This window comes from Calonectris borealis, chromosome 1 (genome assembly GCF_964195595.1).
Source record: "Calonectris borealis chromosome 1, bCalBor7.hap1.2, whole genome shotgun sequence".
Taxonomy (NCBI): Eukaryota; Metazoa; Chordata; class Aves; order Procellariiformes; family Procellariidae; genus Calonectris; species Calonectris borealis.
The window spans coordinates 102367235-102390505 of NC_134312.1; the positions used below are offsets into that span (position 1 = coordinate 102367235).

Genomic DNA, 23271 nt, shown 5'->3' on the forward strand with positions numbered 1-23271 from the left:
TTTCAGGGATGTTGCTGAGATGGGTCGCTCTGAGTGAAGTGCTGGTGTAAATCATTCCAGATGCTTTAATAAGTTTAATAATAACTTATTAAAAAGCTGACTCCACTTATCAACAGAGGAAATGACCACAAAAGACTGGTACTGGAAGATGAAAGGAGGGAGGGAGGAATGAAATAATTGAAAAGAAGAGAAAAGAGCCAGCAGCTGCTACAGCATGAGTAAAAAGTGAGTTTGTTTGTTTCCCTATTGATCCACTGAATTTGTTCATGATCCCATTGCTTAGAGAACTGCTCCAAATAGAGTTGCGGTATTACTTATATCAAACAGTGTTGTAGCATGGTATTCTTTCGATTCAGTCTGGGGCTAAATTACGCAGGACAGGCATGGCGAATTTGGTCATCCGGTATCAAGGTTGTCAAGTGACTGAGGAAGATGAAGGTTGAAGCCTACCAGTATGCTGTTTTTCGGCATCCCTGCTGGGCTGTGGCTTGAAGTGATCTGGCTAATTGCATAGGAATTTACCCACTGTTTGAAGGTGAAATGGGGCTAAATGCAGTCGTGCAGCTTTCTGTCTCCAAGAACTGGCTAAAATGAAAGACAACATCCCAACATTAACTATTAAGCCATCTCAGATGTTGCAATAGTCAGATCAAAGGTCTACAGAGATCTGGAACATCTATTCAGGGCTTGGGCATCCATCGTACGTGCATATATACAAATGACAACTCATATTATGTGATAAAGACCCATGCAGTGAGTTTGAGTGTATGAACATTTCAAAGCAGCTATAAATCCAATGTTACATGCAAAACAATGGTGCTTCCTTGTATTGAAAATCTTTCCTTCCTTTGTTGTGAGTCAAAAGTTTAGCAAAACTGACGTATGCCAAATTTATTTGCAAAAGCTGGAGTAGATAAAAACCAAAAAAAGCTAGGAGTAGCTAACAATAGTGACGCATAAGGGATTGTACTGCTCCCAGTGTTAAACGTATGAGATAATATCAACATCAACATTGTCTCAGGAAACTCTGGATCAGACTCCTGGCAGAAAGGCAAGGCACCAGGATTTCACTTGAAATTTTGAGGGTTATCAGGAAAAATGGTTAAGGGAGGGAGAGAAAAAATAGCTTTGTGTTCACCTTTTAGGAGTCTTAATTCTTAATTCTACTTTGCCTTCCACCTGCAAGTATGCACAAAGACAGTGGGGTGTCAGATCACTGTGTGCTGAAGGAGAACAGCACTGTGCACTGTTGCGTATGTACATCATTTAGCGTAACAGGGTCTTGGTTCTTAATAGTCGTGTTTAGCTAGTATTGCAAAACGGTTAAATTCATAATCTATCAGGTCAGAGGAACATCAGGACACTGACTGGAGTGGGTGTGTATTTTTTTTTTAAAAGCAATGTTGAATAAAAATAAACTTCTGTGTGAAAAGTATTTTTAAATAACATTCAATAGCTCTGAATAAAACACTTAAAACCAGACTGGCTGCCTAGGGGTTGTCTCCTTGCTTAATTCCACTTTAACTATTTTAACAGAGGGACTACAACTGTTCAAAAACAACCAAAATGTTTCAACACATCTTTTATCATAACAAACATGCTGGTTTGCTTTTTCACTCAGAAATTATTGATCTATTTTTATTCACGCTTTTGAAAAAAGCTTATCTTGCCTGTAGAGAAGTTCAGTCTGAGAGGCAAAATTAGGAGGAATCTACAGGCAATTGGAAAATACCTGCTAGAATGCAAATGGCTTGGATGGTTTTACCGCAGGCATCCCTGCGCACCCTGCCTTTAGCAGCGGGACACACCTAGCGCTGATCCCTGCTGGGGCCCAACCTTAGAAAATGTGTTAGAAAATCAAAATTGTTTATGTTCTTTGGCAGATTCCAGATGAGAAGAAGTTGAAGACTACTCCCATCTCCCATGTGGATCACTGATGTCCGCTGAATACAAACTTTGGTTACGAACACCAGCCAAGGCCCTGAACGAAAAACACATGAAGATGAACAACACGCAGAGGGAAGATGTGCTGGATGCCATGAATGGTGAGTGCCATGTTGGAAGGTGCTTTCGTGCTGAGACACCAAAGCAAGCGTGCCGCTGTTTAGCCAGCTCTAGGCTGTGAATAATTCCACTGACTTATTTCGCTTTCTCAGAAAGTTTAGAAGTTTTAAGTACAGTATGTATGTATACATGTGGGTCCACTGTGGCCAGGACCGTTTAATTTCAGAGCAACATCCATCTTCTTTAGCTGTATTTCTAGTTGGCTGTCCCCTTCCTCCCAAAAAACTTCCATCCCCTTCCAGTATCATGTTGGCATGAACACTTAACACCCCACAACTCAGCTGTCCATTATCAACAGCCAGAGTACCTCCTCCTCATCTATAATGATATCCCCTCTTCATCTAAAATTACAGTAATTAGTTGCAGTGCCCATGGTGGAAGTGGAAACCCCAGGGAAATTCAGAATTGGAGCAGTCTACATTCAGTTCCCAAGGTACACATTTGGTTAATTAGGGGAGGATAGATGATCGGAGTGGACATTTTTAAGTGCTTACTAGCGAAGTTGTAAGACGGGGCCACGGCAGAGCCTGCTGCACGCCCCGCGGGGGAGCCAGGGGCTGCGCGTCGCTCGGGGCTCGGCGGCTGAAGTAGTTGCAGAGAAACGTGCCGGGGAGCCCGCAGGCTGAGAAGAGCTCCGGCAACCTCCCGGCGGCACCTGGCAACCGAAACGCGCCTTTGCCGGAGGGAGGGAAGCAGTTTCGGGAAGCCGCGTGTCGTCGCCCCCCGCTTGCCTCCCGGCGGCGGCCCCCCCGCCCGCGTCCCGCCGCCGCGCTGTCCCCGCCTGCCGCCGCGCCCGGACAGCCGCGGGGGCGGCCTTGCGAGGCGGCCCCCCAGCCGCCGCGGGAGCCGGCAGCGGGGGAGGAGCAGAGCGGAGCGAAGCGCAGCAGAGCCACACGGCGCGGCCCCTCGCCACCAGCCCGGCCGGCTCTGCGGGGAGGCGGCTACCGGAGCGGGTTGCGGGCGCGCCGGGCGGGGCCGCCCCCGGGCCTCTCCCGCCGCCCCGCGGCATGGTCGCGCCCGCCCCGCGGCGCCCCCGCCCCGCGCCTGCCGCCCGCCCGCCCGCGCCGCCTGGGCCAGCGGGAAGATGGATGGGCACGTCCTGGGCTGGATCGTCCTCCTGTGGCTCGCAGGTAGGGCCGCGGGCGGGGGCACGGGCGTCCCGGCGGCCCCGACGTGCCTGAGCCGTGCCATACCCCGCGGGCTCTACGTCTTTCTTTAGGGCGAAAACGGGAGGTTTGGGGAAATGCCCCGGCAGGCTGCGGGAGGGCAGCTGCGGAGGGAGCCAGCGTGGGGTGGGGGTCTTTTCGGGGGCGTCCCGCGGTGCAGGAGACTTCGCGGAGACGGCTGGTCCCGCTGGGGCCGGGGGCAGGCAGCCGGCGCCTCCTGCCTGCCCGGGCCCGGCCGGGGGGCCGTGGGGGCAGGTCCGAGGGGCCCCCGGCGCTTCTGTCTGCGGGGGGCGCTTGGGCCACGGTTTACCGCGGCGCGGGGAGGGGGAGAGGAGCGCGCCTATAGCGGGGGAGGTGGGAGCCGGCCCGGGGAGGCAGCAGGAGCGCGGGGGCGCCGGAGTGTCCTTGGACGCGGCGCAGGGGGGATGGCGACAACCCTCGGCTCCCCCCGCCCGCCCACGCCGGGCCGGGAACAATTGCAGGAACTTCTCTTTTCCCGGTGTCCTGGCCGCACACGCCGTCTAACAGAGGTGTGAGAGGAGGGGGCTGCCCTGCGTCTGCCCCGGCTTCCAGGGGGGCATCACCGGCCTTCCCGGTGATGGTGCAGCTGTGCCCACGCCTTTGTGAGCGCAGGACGGGACTGCCTCCCCCAGAGCAACTCGCCAACCACCTCTTGCCCGGCCGGCTCCCAAAGAGGTCGGGCAAGCCCTCCCTAAGCAAGGGGGAGGGGAGCCGGAGTTGAGAGCAGAGAGGGCTCTGCAATGGGGAGAGGGCAGGGGGAACAAGCTGAAAAGGGGCTGGGTCTGAGAGCTGGACAGTGAGGGAAGGAGAGCGTAGGGATTACAGCGGAATGAGAGCGGCAGGGCAGCCGGCAATCAGGGAGAAAGAGGGAACCCTGTCAGGTCAGCGGGAGGCTTTAGGAAAAGCTGCAGCAGGCTGACTTCGCCAGGCAGGCTGGTTACAGGCTGAAAAAAGAAACAGGCACCCTTGGATTAAGTGGCATATATTTCCCACCACCACCAATGTATCCCACAAAAACGACCTCAGGCTCATCCCTCTTCCTATTCAGATTTAGGATTCTCAAGCAGTAAATTCGGCTTTTAGTCATAACACCTCTCTCCCACCACCCACCCACCCCTTTCCTTGCTTTTTCACTCTGAGTCATCTTCAACACCGGTGCCTGCCTACTGCTCCCTTCCAGGGTTTCACGGCCTCATCTGGGGCTTTGGCAGCTTCCAGCTCATCCTCTCTCCCTGCCTCTCTCCCTGCCTCCCTCCCTGCCATTTGGCTGCTTCTGAACGTATCCTGCTTCACTGAGTTGGTCTGGAGTGCCAGCGCAGCCACAACTACCACTCCTTTCCTACTAGCCATAGTAGTGTGCTGCTAAATAGCATCCAGGGACTGGTAAAGGAGTACAGGGTGTAGATAAACATGGCATTACATTCCTCCCTCTTTTTAAAGAGCTTCATTATCTGGACATGTCTGGCTAGGTCAGGACTTTTCCATCAAGCTAAAAGGCTGGGCTGTTGACATCTTTGTCCGTCCGTTAAAGGTAGTTCACGATTACTGGCAGCGACCGCCGTTTGGAGAATGCAAGGTCTATGCAGAGAGAGAGGTACCGCTGCAGTAGGAAGACCTTCCAGTCTCCTCTAGTCCTGAGCTTTTGAGGCAGGACTGCCTGCCGCTGGTGCTGTCGACCGCCGGCAGGCAAAGGCTTCCGGCGGGCAACAGGTTAGCCGTAGCTGTGTACTGAGAGATGGAGGCAGCCGGTGTCAGCTTGCTCCCCTCCAGCCTCCCGGCCGCTGCCGCCCAGTGATAGAGCAGGCGCTGCTGTCCTTTTTCATGGCTGAGAGAAAGCAAATAAGCAAAGGTGTGTGTGTGAGTGAGTGTGAGCATGTACTTGTGTGCACAGAAAAGGGAGAGAGGCTAGCAAACATGGATTCAAGCTTTTCCTCTCCCCAGTGGCTGTGCAAAGGAACGAAAGGTCCACACCAAGGTAAGGAGCCCTAATCCAGCCAGAGTGGTACACTCCACTCTGGGAAAGAGAAGTGGGGGTTGGGAGGTGGAGGGGCCAGGGTAAGAGACAGAGTGCAAGATGGGGAGGAAGCAGGGAGACAAAAGGGAGCAAGAAAGAGAGAGAGGCTCTCGCCCCCTTCTCTTCCCCTCCTCCTTCCTTGAGGTGGGCTGAGGAATTTCTAATCAGCACTTGCAGTTCTTTTCCTCCCAGCAATAATTCCTCTCTGCCTTTGTTTGTCTTTAATTTTTGGCTCTTGCATTTATCTTTTGTTTGGTTTTGTGCATTGTGACTTCTTACTGCAATTTCAGAAAATCCTGTGTGAGGTACAATGGATTTGGTTTGGCTTCTCTTCCTCCTGCCCTGATCTCCCACGTGCCTAAAGCCAGTGTTTTAATAACAACAGCAAAAGGATGAAGAGCAGTTCGTCCGTTATTCCTTCCTGTGAAGTGACACGGGTTAGGATATGTGTGGGACTGGGTTCTTCCCATTCTAGAAAAAGAAGGTACAATTTGTCAAGTATCCTTAAGCCCCTGTGTAAAGCTGGTTCTTGTAAACTACCAAGTGCAGCTTGATTCAGGAATGAATCCTCCCTTTGTGTTTACCATTATTCTTATTAATGGTGTAATTCCTAATGCATTTAAAACTAGAGAGAACTGTTGCACTGGAGACTGAAATCCAGTTTTACCTACAGAACAAGCAGAGCAAATTTTTTTCCGCCTCACGACTCAGGCTAAGCTTGGAAAGATTATAGTTAGAAGACTGTCCACATTAAAATGTGATCTTCTCTCCCTGTTAAGTAATTTTTCCACCGATAATTTAGCACTCTTTACCTGTTTACCCTCCCTATGCAGAGCCACTGCAATGCAATGGTATGGTACAAAGGTGGGTAGATTTACTACCTCTGCTTTCCCAGCCACAGTTTAGGAGAGGGGGCATGCTGGAGCACAGTTGTGCTTTGCTGTTTCCTGGCCAACTGAGCAGACTTCTTGGGAAGGCAAGGAAATGGATGGACTGTTTTATCTGCCTTGATTTAAAGTATTCATCTGACTTCCCTTGACTGGCTACACACAGTATAAGCGTAGTGTAACTGGGAAGAAATCTCACATTTTTCTTACTTTTTATTCCTGTGAGATCAGCTTGAGTGGGACTGGCACCAGTGGAAATCCCAATGCCATCCTGAGGACAGGTGTTATGGCTTGGTGTTATAAGGCTTGGAGAGACTCTTCCCATTTATTTTCCTTTGTTCTCAGGCTTCTGGTGGCAACTGCTTGCTGAGTGATAATTCTGGGAATGATTTCTGGGATGCTGAATCAAGACTGTAAACGAGGAGCCCTCTGACAATTGTAACAGCTTTCAGACAGTGATAAAACAGAGCGGATTTGATCTGGTGGCCAAAGCTGAGATAATTCACCTGAAAACATCCAGCGTGACTTTTGTGAGTGTGTGAAAGGGGCAAGTCGTAATAGAGTGTAATGAGTGCAGGGAAGCTGCTGAAGAGAGACCAATACCTAGAAAAGCCCGTGAAATGTCCTGAGCTCTTGTGAAAACCCTTACACAGTCCTTGCCATTTCAGGGCTGTGTACTTCCCTGGAGAAGTCAGGAGCATGGGGCAGCTGTGGGACAGCATCACAGAGAATGGGGAAGAGCAAGGAATAGTCCAATGTCTGCTGCAGTCAGTTTGCAGAGTCTGGGCTGTGTCCTCCATGGAGTGTTTTCGTATTGAGGTTCTGTGCTGCGAGTGCTGGGTGTGCAAGGCCATGCTTTTCTCGGACTGCCTTGGTTTTGCCCTTTTCCAGGTTAAGCCGTTAGGGAGCTGAAATTCTGAGTTTCGCTATGGAGCTGTAAAAAGCAGTACCATGCTTTCACCTGAGCTGCAGCTGACCTATTTAGGTACTGGTTTCTCGCTGGCTAAAAAAGCTGACAATTAGTGGCCACGGAGCTAAGAACACGAGTCTAATAGGAACCAGACCAAGACATCCAATTAATTTCCCATAAGCCACTCAATACAATCTGATGGTGATGGCTTTTGCTGATTAATTGCGTGGATTGGATTTAGTCCAGCATGAGTAGGCAGGAATCTGTACAACACAATCTCAGTGATCCCACTGGCTCTTTTTACACATCTATTTATCATCTCTGACTTTTCAGTCTCAAAGCCCAGATCTTGCACTTCCTGATTCAGGCTTGATCCACATTTGAGAGCGTGGATGGTGTGCCTGTATTCAGCAGTGGGGGAAAGAACACTTTTAATTGATGCAAAGTAGCCAAGACACAAAAAAGAAAGATACAGCATCCTTTTGCCCAACAGTTTAGTTTGCGGAAGTGATATAAACTACCCTAGGAGCACTATCTCTTACCAATGAACATACGCTTTTCTGCCAGAGCCCTTAGGTATAGTCTAGGAGTCTATAGTTTTTCTGAGGTGCCTGGTTCAGGGCCCAAGGGCTTCCACTCTCCTATGTGCACAACTGCCACTCCTGTCAATAAAGGTGCATAAAATCGGGGGATGTAATTTTTGTAGTTTCATAGCATCAGCTGTACTGCCTCAGGCAAGTGGTAGTGTAGGCCAAATAATTGCAAAGAAAGAGATGTGATGCATGCACAGATAGGGAGACCCATGCTGACTTGAAGAATAACGTGTACTGCCTTCTCTTGGACTCAAATCTTACCTTACGCGCTAGAAGAATTCAGTCTGAGACCTATTACGCTGAACTATAGTATTTGGCTTTGCCATTATTTACAGGGATTAGTGCTTCAGATCAACTTTATTCTAATTAGACGATCTTTAAGGTCCCTTCCAACCCAAACCATTCTATGATTCTATTCGTAAAGGCTAACTTAAGGCTGTGTAGTGAAGCTAAATCTTCCTGGGATTCTTCTAGCCTCAGGGAGGCATAGACTCCTCTGGAGAGCAACTGAAAAGCAAAAGCCCAAGTTATCACCTCTCAATTGCCTTCTCTCTTTTACTCATGGAAGGCGCTTATGAAGATCAGGCTCACAAGGCTCAAATGCGCCCTTACAAATATCCCCCTCTATAATCACTTCCTGGAATTTTCTTTAATCACCATTAAAATGTATTAGTGATAGCTTTGTGTAATATTGATTGCATAGTTTGAATGCATACTCTGAGGATAGTTCAGGAAAAGAATCTGAGAAAGGAGACAAATGCACATTGCCAATGAGAAACAGACAAAACCCATACAATTACGTTTCTGAAGTGTGATTATTTTTAAGCTCTTTCTCTGGAAGTGTATATATACACGTACAGACACACAAAAGGCTTCTTTTTATTTTCTGAGAGTAAGGATATCTGTGTTTTTAAGATGCACTTGATTAATATTTGCAGACCTTTTTCTGGGGATTTAGGAGAACAAGAAAGAAGGAAAGCAAAATTGTCACATAGTCATGAGACTCCCACGAGCTAGATTTTTCTTGTGAAAATTCAAACATTGTGAAATTCACAATGAACAGGTTGCTTCTCTGGAGTGCAGAAATTACATTTCCATGACGATTGTGAAATAAGGGCTAATCTTGCCCTGTCTGCATTAGTCAAAACATAGCAGAGCACAATTCAGTTTCTTTTTAGTCCTACTTGTATTAAACTAGACAAAGAGCTACCACGGTAGCTAAGCTTGTCATCGTTTTTCACATCTTTCACTCTTTTTTGCTCTGCTGTATAAACAGCCCAGAGTTCTGTCCTGTGATACAGCTTTTCTTATCTTGGCTCGTCTCTTGAAGATTTTTGAAGTCAGCAGTTTCTTCTTGAAGTTGAGGAAGTCCTAAGCAGACCCGTATAGTTCATGTGCGTGGACATAACTGATAGGTGTAAAGCCACCATCTTGTCTTCAGGCAGTCGAACATCCTGTTGGTCTTTCTGATGGACGCTGTTACAGCAGTGACGTATTACATGAATCAATTCGGATCATTTTGTTTTGGCAGAGGAAATAACAGGTGTATAATTTCCCAGTTCAGCCATATATAATTATATATAATTTGACGTAAATAGATCTAGAGTTTCCACTGCTCCAGTCTCTCAATTTGAGGCACTGTGTTGCTCTTAAAAGTTATTTCTGGAAAGGATCTGAAAAGAATACTTTAGAAGTTAATAAAGAGCTTGGGATAGGATATAGAAGATGCCAGATAATTGCCATCTCCCAAATGCTTTTGGGTAGAAAAAGAGTTCCTGTGTTTTCCCGAAGCTGCTTTTCTTTTCTTTTCTTGATAGAGACATTCACATGGGGGTGGGGTGCGGAAAGTTAGTCAGATGAGAATTTGCTAAAGCTCAGCTAATAATTTATTAAAGCATTCCCTGGCTTGCCAAACTCATTAATCTCATTAACAGGGAAGGAGGGCTATAGTGCGTGGTTAGCTGAAAGCACTGTGTTTACTAAGCAGTGTACTTCGTTCACAAGGGAAAGATTTAAATATTCACTGTGTCACTGTTTTATCCCTGAAGCTGAAGTAACGTGATGAGTCACTTGACCAGCCTGTGTCACGTGCTGGCTTTGGCCAGAGACTGCGTGGGGTCAGGCACAGAGTTGCCAGATACAGGTCTGACCTGGACCCATTAATTTTTCAAGGTGTTTGTCATATTTCTTGCATTCAGATGCAACCTGGGAAGCTTGGGTCTCTGGCGAGAAGAGAATAAGACAATGTCGCCACTTGGTTCACCTTAAGAAGCAAGTGGTGACATTTTCTTAGTGCCGCATGGCCCCTCTTGTCCTTGGGAACAGGAGGCCTGGCAGAAACGTCCCAGCTGCCACTTCTTGAGTTATCTCTCTGCCTATGCCTTGGGAAAGTGGAGGAGCTGCGTCATGCCCCTGCCTCTCCTGTGGGAGCATCTTGTTGGTACCTCAGCTGTGTTTCGTGGTACTCTGGAGTGTTTGGGTCTGGGTCCAGGCAGTTCTGGCGAAGCTAATGACATCTCCTGTGCAACTTCCACATGGCACAAATACGATACGCATAATGTCATGCATTCATTATATGCATAATACAGCATTCCTGTGCAAAAGCCATAGCACCCTTGTGCGCTGCAAGCCTTCACATAGTAGTCCCCAGGATCAAATCCTGCCTAGATCAGTAACTCTTTATTAGTATCAGTCACTGTCTTGCCTCTCTGAAATATGCTTTCCCCTAGGTTCTGTCCATACTGTGTTTTTATCCCGCGGCTGGTGTTTATAGACTTCTTTGTGATTTATAGTTTGGACATTGATAACTTGTTGAAATGAATGTTCTGTGTTGGTCCAACCTCTCCAGTTTCCTTTGGTTCTGGGTCCTGATAGTGAGATCTTTGCTTGCTTTTGCTTTTCAGGTCTGCAGCTGTCTCCAACTTGACCTTGTCCCTTCATGCCTGCTGTTGTCATACTGTTGATGCAGTTATTGCTCTCTGTCTGCTTTAAGCTCCAGTGCTTTAGACTATGCCTTTTTTTTCCCCATCCTAAAGATATCTCCTGTCATTTCACTTTCTTTTGCCAGCTTCCATCTCCTTTTCATCGCTAGTTTCTGGAGTCGGTGGTTTATTTTTGCTGACTCCATTTCCTCTCATCTCTACATCATTTCTTAATCTCCTGCAACCTGGCTCCAGCCCTTTGAAATTATTTTGACCTAGGCTGAGACACCTTCTTCAGCTTCTTCCAGCTGAATGTATGCTTCCATGATTGTCATCCCGCTTTTCCTTCTCCTTCTTATACTTACCTTGATACTTTATCCTTACTCTGTCTGTTTTCTTCTTTCTTGGCATTTGCCCTTCTCTCCTACTGCTTCCCGACATCAGGAAGCCTTTCTTTGTCCTCAGTCTTTCATTCCTCCTTAAGCTTCCCCTAAGAATGTCCCTCCTGATGTTGTGTAAACATCCACTTCTGCTTTATTCTCTTGAATGTTTCTGTGTGTCTTTTCCTCTTTTTCACTGTGTGCTGCTCTGGGCCTTGGAGTGTATGGTAACTGAGTGTAGAGAGCTGCCATCATCAACATTTCCCATACTGAAACTGGTTCCCTTTTCTGATACGAACTGCCACCGTCAGGCCCTGCTGCCCCTTAGCTGCAGAGGGTGTCCCTGGTTACAAACGCCCTCTTTCTTACATGTCCCCCCGCTTGCTCCCGAGCTGTTTCTGTGCCTCCACAGGCTGCACGTCCCTCCTTGGGAAAGTGTCAGTGTGTGTTTCCAGTGTTGTGTAAGTGCGCTCCGTCATTGCTGCTTGCAGCGCAAGAAGGAGGGAAGCAATGAAGGGCATACTGTGCTGGTTTTGGCCGGGATAGAGTTAATTATCTTCATAGTAGCTAATATGGGGCTGTGTTTTGGATTTGTACTGGAAACAGTGTTGATAACACAGGGATGTTTTTGTTAGTGCTGAGCAGTGCTTACACAGAGCCAAGGCCTTTTCTGCTCCTCACCCCACCCCACCAGCGAGGAGGCTGGGGGTGCACAAGAAGCTGGGATGCGACACAGCCGGGACAGTTGACCCCAACTGACCAAAGGAATGTCCCATACCATATGACGTCATGCTCAGCATATAAAGCTGGAGGAAGAAGAAGGAAGCAGGGGACGTACAGAGTGATGGCGTTTGTCTTCCCAAGTAACCGTTTATGCGTGATGGAGCTCTGCTTTCTTGGAGGTGGCTGAACACCTGCCTGCCCATGGGAAGTAGTGAATGAATTCCTTCTTTTGCTTTGCTTGCATGCGTGGCTTTTGCTTTACTTATTAAACTGTCTTTATCTCAATCCATGAGTTTTCTCACTTCTACTCTTCCGATTCTTTCCAAAAAGGACTGTTGTGGTTTAACCCCCAGCCGACAACTAAGCACCACACAGCCGCTCGCTCAGGTCTTGGTTCTTCAGGGAGAGATAAGAAGTGTGCTAAAGCCTCATGCTAGGATTCAGTTCTCCCACTTCAACACGTGTGGATTCAGCCTCAAACTAGCTCAACCTTCTCCTTGTCCTTTATGACCAGGTTCCCATTCCCATTCAGATGCACCCACAGAAGTCCTTCTTGTTGCCCTTCATGTGCTTCACCAGATTTAGCTTTGGGTGGGCTTTGGCTTTCCTAACCCCACACCTGCACACTCACACAGCATCTCTGTATTTCTCCCAGATCACTCATCCCTGCTTCTACCTCCTGTATGTTTCCTTTTTATGTCTGAGTTTTGTCAGGAGCAATTTGGTCAACCTCTGCTTGTTTTCCTGTTTATCTTGGAGGTGGTGATACTTGAAAAATCAACAAGCTCACCTGGACCTCTCTTCTCTTCTGGACCATATGCCACGAGGTTCTTCCAAGCAGATCTCTGAACAGGCCAAAGACTGCTCTCCTGAGGTCCAGGGTTATGATCCTGCTTTTTGCCTTTTTCCTTCCTCTTAGGATCCCAAACTCCACTATCTCACGGTTACTGAAGCGAAGTTTGCCCCCCAGCCTTCACATCCCTGACCAGTGCTTTCTTGTTTGTAACTATGAGGTCCAGCAGAGAGTGCCTGCCCTGCTTGACTCCTCAGTCACTTGTATCAGGAGTGTCAGGCTTCTTGCAGTTGCTGAAGAAGGCTTCATGTACTTCTTCCTGATAAGGCTGTCTACAGCAGACACCCACTAGAATGTCACCCGTGTCGGTCTGCCCTCTATTCCTGTCCTGGGAGCTCCCGACTGGCTCGTTGTCCCTCCCCAGGCGGAGCTGTGTGCATTGCAGCTGCTCTCTCACATAAAGAACAACTCCCCCTTCTCACCTCCCAGGTGTGGGAGAAGAAGCTGGACAGTAAGTGATGTGTGGGAAGGGAAGCCTCGTAATCTCTTGGTTCTTGAGGCCGGTAGGCTCAACATTTGTGCTAGTTTCAGGATCTGCATTGTAACTAGTTAAGTTATCAGAGAGTGTCTGCTGTGTCTGAAGTAAGATTAATCTCTATTACATCTTTAGCGATATGTCAGTCTCGTGGTTTAACCTGGCAGGCAGCTAAACACCACACAGCCGTTTGCTCACTCCCCCCCTGTGTGATGGGGGAGAGAATTGGAAAAAGGGTGAAACTCATGGGTTGAGATAAAGACAGTTTAATATGTAAAGCAAAAGCCGCTCGCGCAAGCAAAGCAAAACAAGGGATTCATTCACCACTTCCCATGGGCAGGCTGGTGTTCAGCCATCTCCAAGAAAGCAGGGCTCCATCACGCGTAACGGTGACCTGGGAGATCAAACGCCATCACTCCGAACGTCCTCCCCTTCCTTCTTCTTCCCCCAGCTTTATATGCTGAGCATGATGTCATATGGTGTGGGATATCCCTTTGGTCAGTTGGGGTCAGCTGTCCCGGCTGTGTCGCATCCCAGCTTCTTGTGCATCCCCAGCCTCCTCGCTGGTGGGGTGGTGAGAGGAGCAGAAAAGGCCTTGACTCTGTGTAAGCACTGCTCAGCAGTAACAAAAACATCCCTCTATTATCAACACTGTTTCCAGTACAAATCCAAAACACAGCCCCATACTAGCTACTATGAAGAAAATTAACTCTATCACAGACAAAACCAGCACAGCATGTGTGGGAGGTTTTGGCCATTCCTCTGTGGGTAGAGGGAGTACCTCACTCCCCTGCGAGCTCTCTGCTGGCATTGCTCACTGACTCTCGGCTTCTCCCTACACAAGGATGTGGCAGCAGTCCCATGCGTCTTCTCTGAGGCCTTAATACATCAGCTCCAGGCTGCAGCTCTCCTGTCAGCTGGTAGATAAACATTACGTGTTGAGGTCCATCTCCTCCCTGGGAATGTGAAAAACTTGAGTGTTTGGGCCATTTTTCTCCGCACGTCCCACATGGAGCAATTTCTCTCAGTGTTACATGCCAGCCCTGGCAGGAGCTGTGCGATTTGGATCCACTCCTTGATGCATCTCTAGAGTTTGGCAGAGCGAGCAGCACTAACTGGGCACCAGTGCACAACAGGCTGGGCCAGGCACTGCGTGCTGCCTGACTTCCAAAAAGGAGGTGTGATGCCACTGAAATTGGGAGAGGGGTGACTTATTCTGCATTGGGATTGTTGTGAACTCAGGATCTGGCCCCTTGGCTGACCTGCTGTAGAATTGGAGTATGGCCATCCCTAAAATCTCTCTTCCTTATCTGTGAAGCTGCCACAGAAGCCCTGAATCATCACACCACTGTGTTAGGGTCTCTACAGAGTGTAAGGATACTACATTTGAGCCTTCAGCCCCATTGTGCTGTATTTTTCCTTGTGGCTGCAGGCTACGAAAAAAGCAAACTTACTTCTGCTGCCAACATCCGTGCTTACATATATTGAGGAGTATTGCACCCTAGCACCTGAAACAGATGGTCATTTTAATTTTATGTATGTGGGGAGAATGATGCTATGGTAAAATGCAGTAGCTCCCTCTTCAAGCGATGCCAAGGCATATGATACTCATGTTTTTGTTTTTTAGCTGAGGTGGAAGGATTGCAGGTCACCGTGCCTGAGAAGAAGAAGGTGGCCATGTTGTTCCAGCCTGCTCTGCTTCGCTGCCATTTCTCTACTTCTTCCACCCAACCAGCTGTGGTACAGTGGAGGTTTAAATCTTACTGCCAGGACCGTATGGGAGAAGCTTTGGGTATGGCGACTTCTGGTTTACAAACGATGAGCAAGAGGAACCTGGACTGGGATCCCTACCTGGACTGTGTGGATAGCAGGAGGACAGTCCGTGTCGTGGCCTCCAAACAAGGATCTGCCGTCACTATAGGGGACTTTTATAAGGAAAGAGATGTCAGCATTGTCCACGGTAACTCTCTTACCCCAGTGATGCTTGGTGGGTGTTGGAATGGACCCTTAGCAATTTGGGGTACTGGAGGCTGGCAGTAATTGTTCAGTTAACTGCCTTAGAAAAGGCTGCTGGAAGGGAGCTGTTGTATGTTAGACATTTAGGATTCAACCAACCAACCCTAGACCCAAAGGTCATTTCCTTTGGTGCTTCCCTTCATCTGACTCCATGTAGGTCTCCAAACCTGACACAGTATTCTTTTCCCTTTGATGAAGCGGAAGGTTTTTATTCCTGGCTTCTGCATATTGCTCTGTCTATAGATTTTCGTTAACGAAGGGGTGCCAGCAAGAGAGGGATGAATTCAGTCTCTGCGGGTTAGGTTTTTTTTCCTTGCAAACTCCACTGATTTTACCCAGTTCTAAAATACCAAAATTATCCTATACCTCATGTTTGCTCAATTCTGGACTTCACTAGCTTACACTGTCATGAATCTAAACCCACACAGCCTTGGGCAATGTGAAAGGAAGAGATTTCCATGGGGCGAAGTCAAGTTGGTTTGGTCTGGAAGGCTGTGTGAGAAACCTTGTCCCTCAAAAATACAAGGCTTCTGCTTGACTCGGGAGACCACCTAGCCAGAAGTGGAGGCTCCTTGGTGTGGAGAGCATGTGATCAGCTGCAGCAAGGGGGAGTGTTTTCCTTTGTCTCTGTGTAACCTCTTCGGAGGATGGCTGAAGAGCTGTAGAGGAGACACTGTCTAAGCCCTTCTTGCATCACACGAATACTGTTGGGACCCCAGGCCTTAGGTGATAGGAAGGACAGAGAGTGACATTAGTTACCCCTTGTGCTCTCGGCACTTGCAGAGTGAGCTGCCTCTGCGGCATTCCCACTTACAGCCACAGAGTCCTGAGCCTGTTGTTTTTTCCTGAATACTGTGATATTCTGGATAAAGTTAACCCCTCTTCTTAGTAAGGAAATGAACTGGATTTGGGACATGGAGACAGACCCAGTGCTTTCATCACTTCACTTTTCCTATAGATGTTGGAGGGAAAGCCTGACGTTTCTTTTTTGCCTTTCAGATGCAGACCTTCAGATTGGGAAGTTGATGTGGGGAGATAGTGGGCTCTATTACTGCCTTATTATCACACCGGATGATGTGGAGGGCAAGAATGAAGAATCGGTGGAGCTGCTTGTGCTTGGTAAGCCCTCTTGCCAGATTGATTTATCAGCAGATAGCTGATTTATCTTTCCTTCTGCTCTCTCGCTCTCTCTACATATCTGTGCACCATATTACTATGGGTGTAAGATCTATGTAAAACAGTCCCCGCAGTACCTTCACCATTGCCTTGCACCTTGTGCAGTCATTCACACCTAGGCAAAGTGGGTGGCAAACGCTACCAAACCAGAATAGTAATGTTTACACCCACACTGCTCACACGTTACACAGGCGTAAATGACTACAGAAAGTGTAGGGCTGTGGAAAGTTGGAACCCTTGTTTTTAAGGCATAAAACAATAAACTTGCAGCAAAGTGAGCACTTGAGACAGTGTCTTTTAAAAATAGATACCCAGAAGACATCAAATCATATGCTTTTTGCAGTCTTTTAACATTCCCTTCGTCCCACTCTTCTGACCTGTGAGGATGTCAAGAAGCGCTGTGTTTTTCTGCTTGAGTGTGTCAATTTGGAAGATTCTTCTGTCTGCCTAGTTATACTTGTCCAGTTAGAGGTGCAGTTTCACAATCACCCTAATCAGGTCTAAGCTGTTGCTGCCACTAAAAGGACCTGTCTTTTCCGCGGTATGCATGCTTGGCTCTGTGTTTCTTTTAAGCTCCCTTGAGCATTGTGGTGAGCAGGATCAGTTTCTTTCCAATTTGCAGGGTTAGCTTTCAGTGATGACTTCCACAATCCAGCTCACCATAAAGGTCAAAAAAGCACCCATCCCAGCTAGGGGAGAAAAGCAGAGTGGAATGGGCATTCCCCATTTCAGGGGAATTCCCCCCTTTCAGGGGCATTTGTTGACACTGCCTTGAGCCAGCTTTAGTACTTCACCCCTAGACTGCCCCAGTAGAGTAAGATGAGTTTTTTCCAACTTATCTTAAGACCTGCTGACAGCAATGTTTGTCTGGTCAGCATACTTGCATGGTTCTTGGGTGTATAGATTCTCTACATCCTGTGAAGGAAATGTTAAAAAGTTTGGGTCTATAGTGTGTAGGTGATATGTAGAGGCATACGATAGAACATGTCTGTCAAGTGCCCTTGCTCTCATGGCCAAGGTCAGAGTTTAATTGGCATTTATATTTGGAGCTGTAGTTGTCATCACAAATTAAACCAGATTGAATGGCTTGGGTGAGTGACTATAACAGTGCCATCACCTCCCCTCACTACTTCAGATGTCAGTCAAGCAGTGGACAATTGGAGAATGGGTCCCTGCAGAAAACAGTGTCATATCCCTGTCTAAATCCACAGTGTGAGTATATATTGTATGCTAGTTAATAACAGGCCCAAGACTGACCTGTGTTGGTTCAGGTGAGGTTGTCTCTGCCAGGTGGCAGTTGTAGCCGATACGTAGCCTTTCCAGAGGAGTGACTGTGGCTGTGTGGTGATGGGCTGCTGAATTTTGTCCCTTCTTCACCTTCCTGTCCAGGATTTGGTGTCTTCTCTTATCTGTGTCTACAACTGTGCTCAGACACCAGTGATGAAACAGTGCCATGGTAACAGGAAGGATCTGTTTTTCAGTGTGTACAGAAGACTATGTGGGGGGACAACAAAGAAATCGCCACCTTTGAGGCTGGCTTGATGATGTCCCTCGGCCCCAGTTCATTGTGGTTATGTTGGGAGGAAACATGTAGCTTAGGCTGCATTACCTTTTCTGTTAGCTACAGCCTGTGGGTCTGACCTTGCACTTTGTGCAGCACTCTGCTAAGTTTGGCAGCAGCATGAAAGCATACTTGTCGTGGGCATACTTTGTTCTGCCTCATGCTGTTTGGTGCAGCTTGTGTGTATTTCTTTTCCTGGGTAGTGTGTATGGAGCCAACATTCCAGCTTTCAGAGCGATTCCAGGTTACTTACCCATTTTCCTTCCTTCCTTCCCCTTCCCACCTTATTATTTTCCTTCTGTCTTTCTGGTATTTTTTCTTCCTTTTCCTTTACCTCTCCCCATTGATGGCTAAAGGACAAAGCAGCCAGTGGTGGAAATACCATTTCTTAATATTCTGGCATCTTCTGGGACATTTTTTATTCCATCTCCCTGCTCTGTTAGGTATTAGTGACTTGCAGGGAGACACTGAGTACAGATGTAGATCGGAGCGGTTCCACAGTCCTAGGGGACATGTGGTAAAAGGGTTTTGTTTGCTGTTTTGCTCTTTGCTGCTCTTTGGGTGGAACCCAGATTCCCTGTTAGAGCAGTTAGAGCAGCAGAGGGATAGTGTCTGTGAGAGACACTGTGATTCCCACAGCACATTGCTGTTTGCTCCCTGCTGACAGTGGTCTTTCAAATATAATTTACATTGCTTGTTTTGGGGCTGCTGCATGATTTAAGCATGAATAGATTATTCATGACCAGGTTGGATGGGGCTTTGAGCAACCTGGTCTAGTGGAAGGCGACCATGGCAGGGGGGTCGGAACTAGATGATCTTTAAGGTCCCTTCGCACCCAAACCATTCTGTGATTCTATGATCAGAATTCTGAATAGAGCAGAGGTTCTACCCACTCATGTTATCCCTGGGGGAAGACAGAAAAATCAGAATGGAAAAGGAAATAGGAAAATACCCCTTCTAGTGGTTTCATACTAATGCCAAGATGAAAGGTGTGTTTAGGTTAGAGAAAGATACTGCTGGACGGGGCGGTTTAATATCACGTAGAAACCTGAAAGGTCTTGAGAGGCAAAAATGGTAGATACCTAATAGCATCAATAAATCAATGGAAATTTGCTTAGCTAAAAGTGGAGGATCCTGCTTTTATACAGTGAATTGCACCATTAAAAATTAATCAAAAGTTGCTTTATCACAACTTGGAGCAAAATCCAAAATCTGAGCAAATTACAGCATTCCTTTTTCCTTAGGGAAGCAATTACAGAGACTTCCAGTGAAGTCTAAGTAGCCACTCAGCGTGGGTCATGATGGGATTGCATGTTGAGTTTTGTCTCCTGGATGTGTCATGTTAACACACAAAGAGGCTGGAGAACTCTAGGTAGCATCAGAAAATCCCATGTGCTGTCTTCATTTCAGGCCTATTTCAGAAAAGCATATAAGCATTTATTTATATCCATTTGTGCTCAACAAAGATGATAGGATTTATAAAGCATGTGCTTATGTGCTTTGCTGACAGGACCATTCAGTAGGTTTTGCTTAGTCAGGGACTTTAACCCTGTCTAACGGAATCAATGCAGGCAAGGGAAGAGGGATAGTAACCTCTGTGCCTTAGAAACACAGAAGGAGGTTGGCTGGTAGTGAACCTCCTGTAGAGTAAGGAAAGAACTTGAATTAAAAAATACATTTTTTTGGTGGCATTTGGAATCTCCAAAGGGGGTCTAGCATGCTGGAAACTGTATGAACTCTGCTTCTGCTGCAGCAGGACCAGACTAGTACAGAGCTTAGCAATTCCAAAACAGGAGTCAAGTGATGCTCTCTGCACTCATGTGTTTTACTAGAAATGTAGAACCTTTTGCTGACATTACAGCTCGGCTAGTGAATCCATTTGCAACTTTATACATTTTTATTTTTTAGAGCTAATGTGATTGAATCAAAAAGGCTGAATCCTCAATTTAAGAAAGTCACGTTTCTATCTTAGTAGCTTGCAGCTGAGTGTCCTGCTTCTTGGAACACAGACAGTGCTATTAATCAAATTGTTATTGGTAGCTCCTGTGCACTGCATTTTATATGAGAATGTCAGTGGGCTTCAGTAAAGTCATTCATTGCAGCCTTTGTTGAAGTGAACTGCAAGTGTACCAGTGCACTGGATGCAGGGTGCCTGGAGTAACCCTTGAATCAAAAGTACAGGGCAGTGTCAGTGGATACCCCATCCTAGCTTCATGTGACCCAGCTCACATCAGGACGCAGTCTAGCTGAATTGCATGAGATTGCATATAACCCAGTAAGCCTTTCCGAGAGCTGGAATTTATTAATCAGGTGCAGGGTCCTGTGAAAGCAGCTATACTGCTCCCTTCCGAAGCTGGTACAGCCGTAGAGCAATGGCTGTAGGTATAGCTAGGCACATCTGGCTACCCTGAAATGGATAGGTCTGTGCAAGCTCCGCAATGTTTGCATTACAAGATTTTACATAGCTTAGACATGCTTCATGAAACAGTGGCTTCATTCGCAAGGATGTGTCAAGTTCCTGGAAGAGGCAGGAAAGTGATCCGCTAATCCCAGTTGTTGGTTTGATACTTTGGTTAGTTATCCATGTGCTTTGCTAGACAGCTATTGCTTGCTTTTTTTTCCATCCAATTGAGCACCTAATAGTACATAAATGATATATTAGTGAAATATTATTTTATAATTAATCTTTTAGAAGCTTCAGCTTCTACCATTGTTATGCTTGAAGTAACAACAATTAGCACTTGAGTTTTTTGTTAATTTCCAAAGTCAGCTAGCACTTAACATTGGTAAACTGACATCTTTGGTAGTTTGTATTACCAGCCAACACTGGTATAGGCTAAAACCAAAATTTATCAAGTCTAACACCCATAGGTAGGAAAAAATGTAGATACGTATACACGCAGCATATTGCACAGTAATTAATGTACTAACAGAGACATGCGTTGGCTTTCAGAGAGGATAAATCTCTACTGGGACATGTGTGTATGGCGTGCAATGCTAATAAGACAGTTCTTACTCAGCAAAGTGACTCAATAGCTGGTATAAATATAGCCAGGTTTGGAGTCTCTTGTGTGCCAGGAGAGACTGTAAAAAGTTGATGTGGTTTTGCAGACGGAAAAGTTCTTGGCAAAATTTTCCCTTACAAGATGATGGTTTTAGGATTTCACTCTGTTTCACTGAAAAGCTGCCAGTAGCATCCGAGCCAGTACTTGGTCACAGCGGTTGGCAGAGATGTCAGTGCTATTGGCCATGTGTTGGGGATGAGAGGGCCAGATCTCACCCGGGGAGGTGTCTGTGAGCAACTTCATGGCGAGGGCTCTCCAACCTTGAGCTGTGCCTTTGTGACCGAAGGCGTGTAGTGCCAGCAGGCGAAGGAAGTGATCGGCACGGGAGCCCTCCACTTGAAACTCCAGGAGAGGCGTTGGTGCCAGGAAGGCTGCTGGTGTCCTCCCACCTCCAAAGTGCTTGTCCTGTCCTCATCAGGTGCTGCTGCCCTGCCCCGGGCCACTGTGCTGCCACCTTTGTAATCTGGGTCCAGTCCCCCTCGTCCTAGCCCAGGCTACTCCTAGTTATTAATTTCATGCCATTTGGAAGTGTTACTTGTTGCCAAGGTTTTTTACCCCTCTTTTCCTCCTCATTTGCCAGCGACAGCCACACGCTGCTCACAAAAGGAGACTGGCGTGATTAAAAGACCTCTGTTACTAAGGCAGCCATGGCAACAGCCTCCTTGGAGGTCTTTGTTGCCTGCTAAAACTTTGATCTCCAAGAAGGGCTGCTGCTGTTTCTCACTCCAATTGAAGAGAAGGATGGGAAGAAAGGATAAAGTTTACTCTGAGCAGAGGGAGCACGGAGGAACTCATTGCAGAGCCATACTCCCAATAAATCTCACAGCACCTTCCTTGGAAGAGTATCTGATTTACAAGGGCCACACTTCATCTCCTGTCCTTTCCAGCCTCCTCTCAGGGCAGCGTCCCGTGCCAGGGGCCTCTTGCCGTGGCATGGCCTGGCAGATTTTTCTGCCACTGAGGAAGAAATAACTCCCTCTGTAGATGCTGCCTCCCATGGTCCCACTGCTGCAGGTAGGGCTGCAGAGACAGCCCCCAACAGGGAAACCAATCCAACAGTTACACCCATATTTACCCAGTATTTACCACATTTATGCCATTGCCAGTATTTACCGTGTTCCCGTATTTACCCAATTGCCGTGTTCCTGACTGCACCTGCACCTACTTTATTCATGTCATCATTTCTTTTCAGCTGCACCACTTACCCTAATTATTTTTGTGTCTCTTCTCTGCAGGCTGTCTGCTAATTGTCTGCTTGACTCCAAGTCCTCCCTGATCTGCTGCTATTTGCTCTCCCGCTCTGTCACCCACCCTCCTGCTGCCTATTAACTCCTGTCCTCGCTCACCTCTTCCGTATCTCTGCACCTTCTGGACCCGCTGTGCACCGCCTCAGCTTTTCCCTCTCCCATTCCTCCTCCCCGTCCTCTCCTGCTGCGCTCTGCCGGTGCAGACTGGGGCCTCGCAGGCTCCCTTGCGCTTTGGGGCTGGCTAGGGCTGGGGCATGTGTGGGGTGCCTGGTGAGAGGCTGCTGTGGGCGGGTAAAGCCCCACAGCAGCACGGTGGGAATAGAGACAGGAGCGTGTCCCAGATTGGTGCTGGAACAAGGACGAGGTCCTAGCTCCAACAGAGCCGCTGGGGACCACACTAGTAAACGGGGCCATGGTCTATTCCCTCTTTCCCCTGGGGATGTCTGCTGGGGCTCGGTGGCGAGAGCTTGCACAGAGGACACGTAGCCCTTGCAGGGGTGCAGAGCTGCGACTCGGCAGCTGTGCCCAGCCATGTCTCAGAGTGCCAGCCGTCCCCTTTCTCAGGCAGGCAGAGCTGCGATGCAGAGGTGGAGCAGCCAGGTCGTCTCTTGGCCGGACGTTTTTCTGAATTGTTTTCTCCCCACCAATTGCTTCGTAGCCCCAGCCCTCCACCTTCAAGTTTCCTTAAAAAAAAACAAAAGAAGAGAGAAGTGGGGTGAGCTTAATGCCCACAGAAGGAGCAGCCTGGGCACAGAGAGCCAGGAGGTTGGTAGCCGTGATCGCTGTGGCCTCCTGGCCTTGCCCACTGAAACCCTGCCCTCTCTGCTCCGGCTTCGGGCACCATGCCGGCCTGATCTCCCCTCAACAGCTACCGCCTGGCTTTGGGGTGCGCCCATGCCCGGGCCAGGCTTGCAGGGGGCAGGCAAGCGAGAGTCAGCAGTGGCCCTTGCCCCCCCAGAGCCGCCCTGTCCCTGTGCCCGCTGGCTGGCTGCCAGGCTGGGTGCTTTTGCTCCACTTGTTGCTGGCGGCGGCGGCGGCGGCGGCGGCGGCGGCGGCGGCGGGAGGAAAGTCTTCAATGCGGGGCAGTGGCGGGAGCCTCCCGTCGCCGTGGCAACCGCGGGGCAGCTGTGGCGGCGAGCAGCCCCAGCCTGTTGGCTTCACCCGCTAAGGGGGAAGCGCGCGGTGGGGGGAAGGGTTAT

At 48.2% G+C, this 23271-nt stretch overlaps 1 protein-coding gene across 1 annotated transcript in view; it reads left to right on the forward strand.

The window, feature by feature from the left end:
- Nucleotides 1–3053: 3053 nt before the first annotated feature.
- The window catches only part of ILDR2 (immunoglobulin like domain containing receptor 2), a 41957-nt gene continuing 21739 nt past the window's right edge, over nt 3054–23271 (forward strand). Inside the window, exons 1-3 of the mRNA XM_075169714.1 lie at nt 3054–3194; nt 14635–14967; nt 16023–16142. Of these exons, the coding sequence (XP_075025815.1) occupies nt 3149–3194; nt 14635–14967; nt 16023–16142 (499 nt within the window). The 5' untranslated portion in view covers nt 3054–3148. The remainder of the gene's footprint in view (nt 3195–14634; nt 14968–16022; nt 16143–23271) is intronic.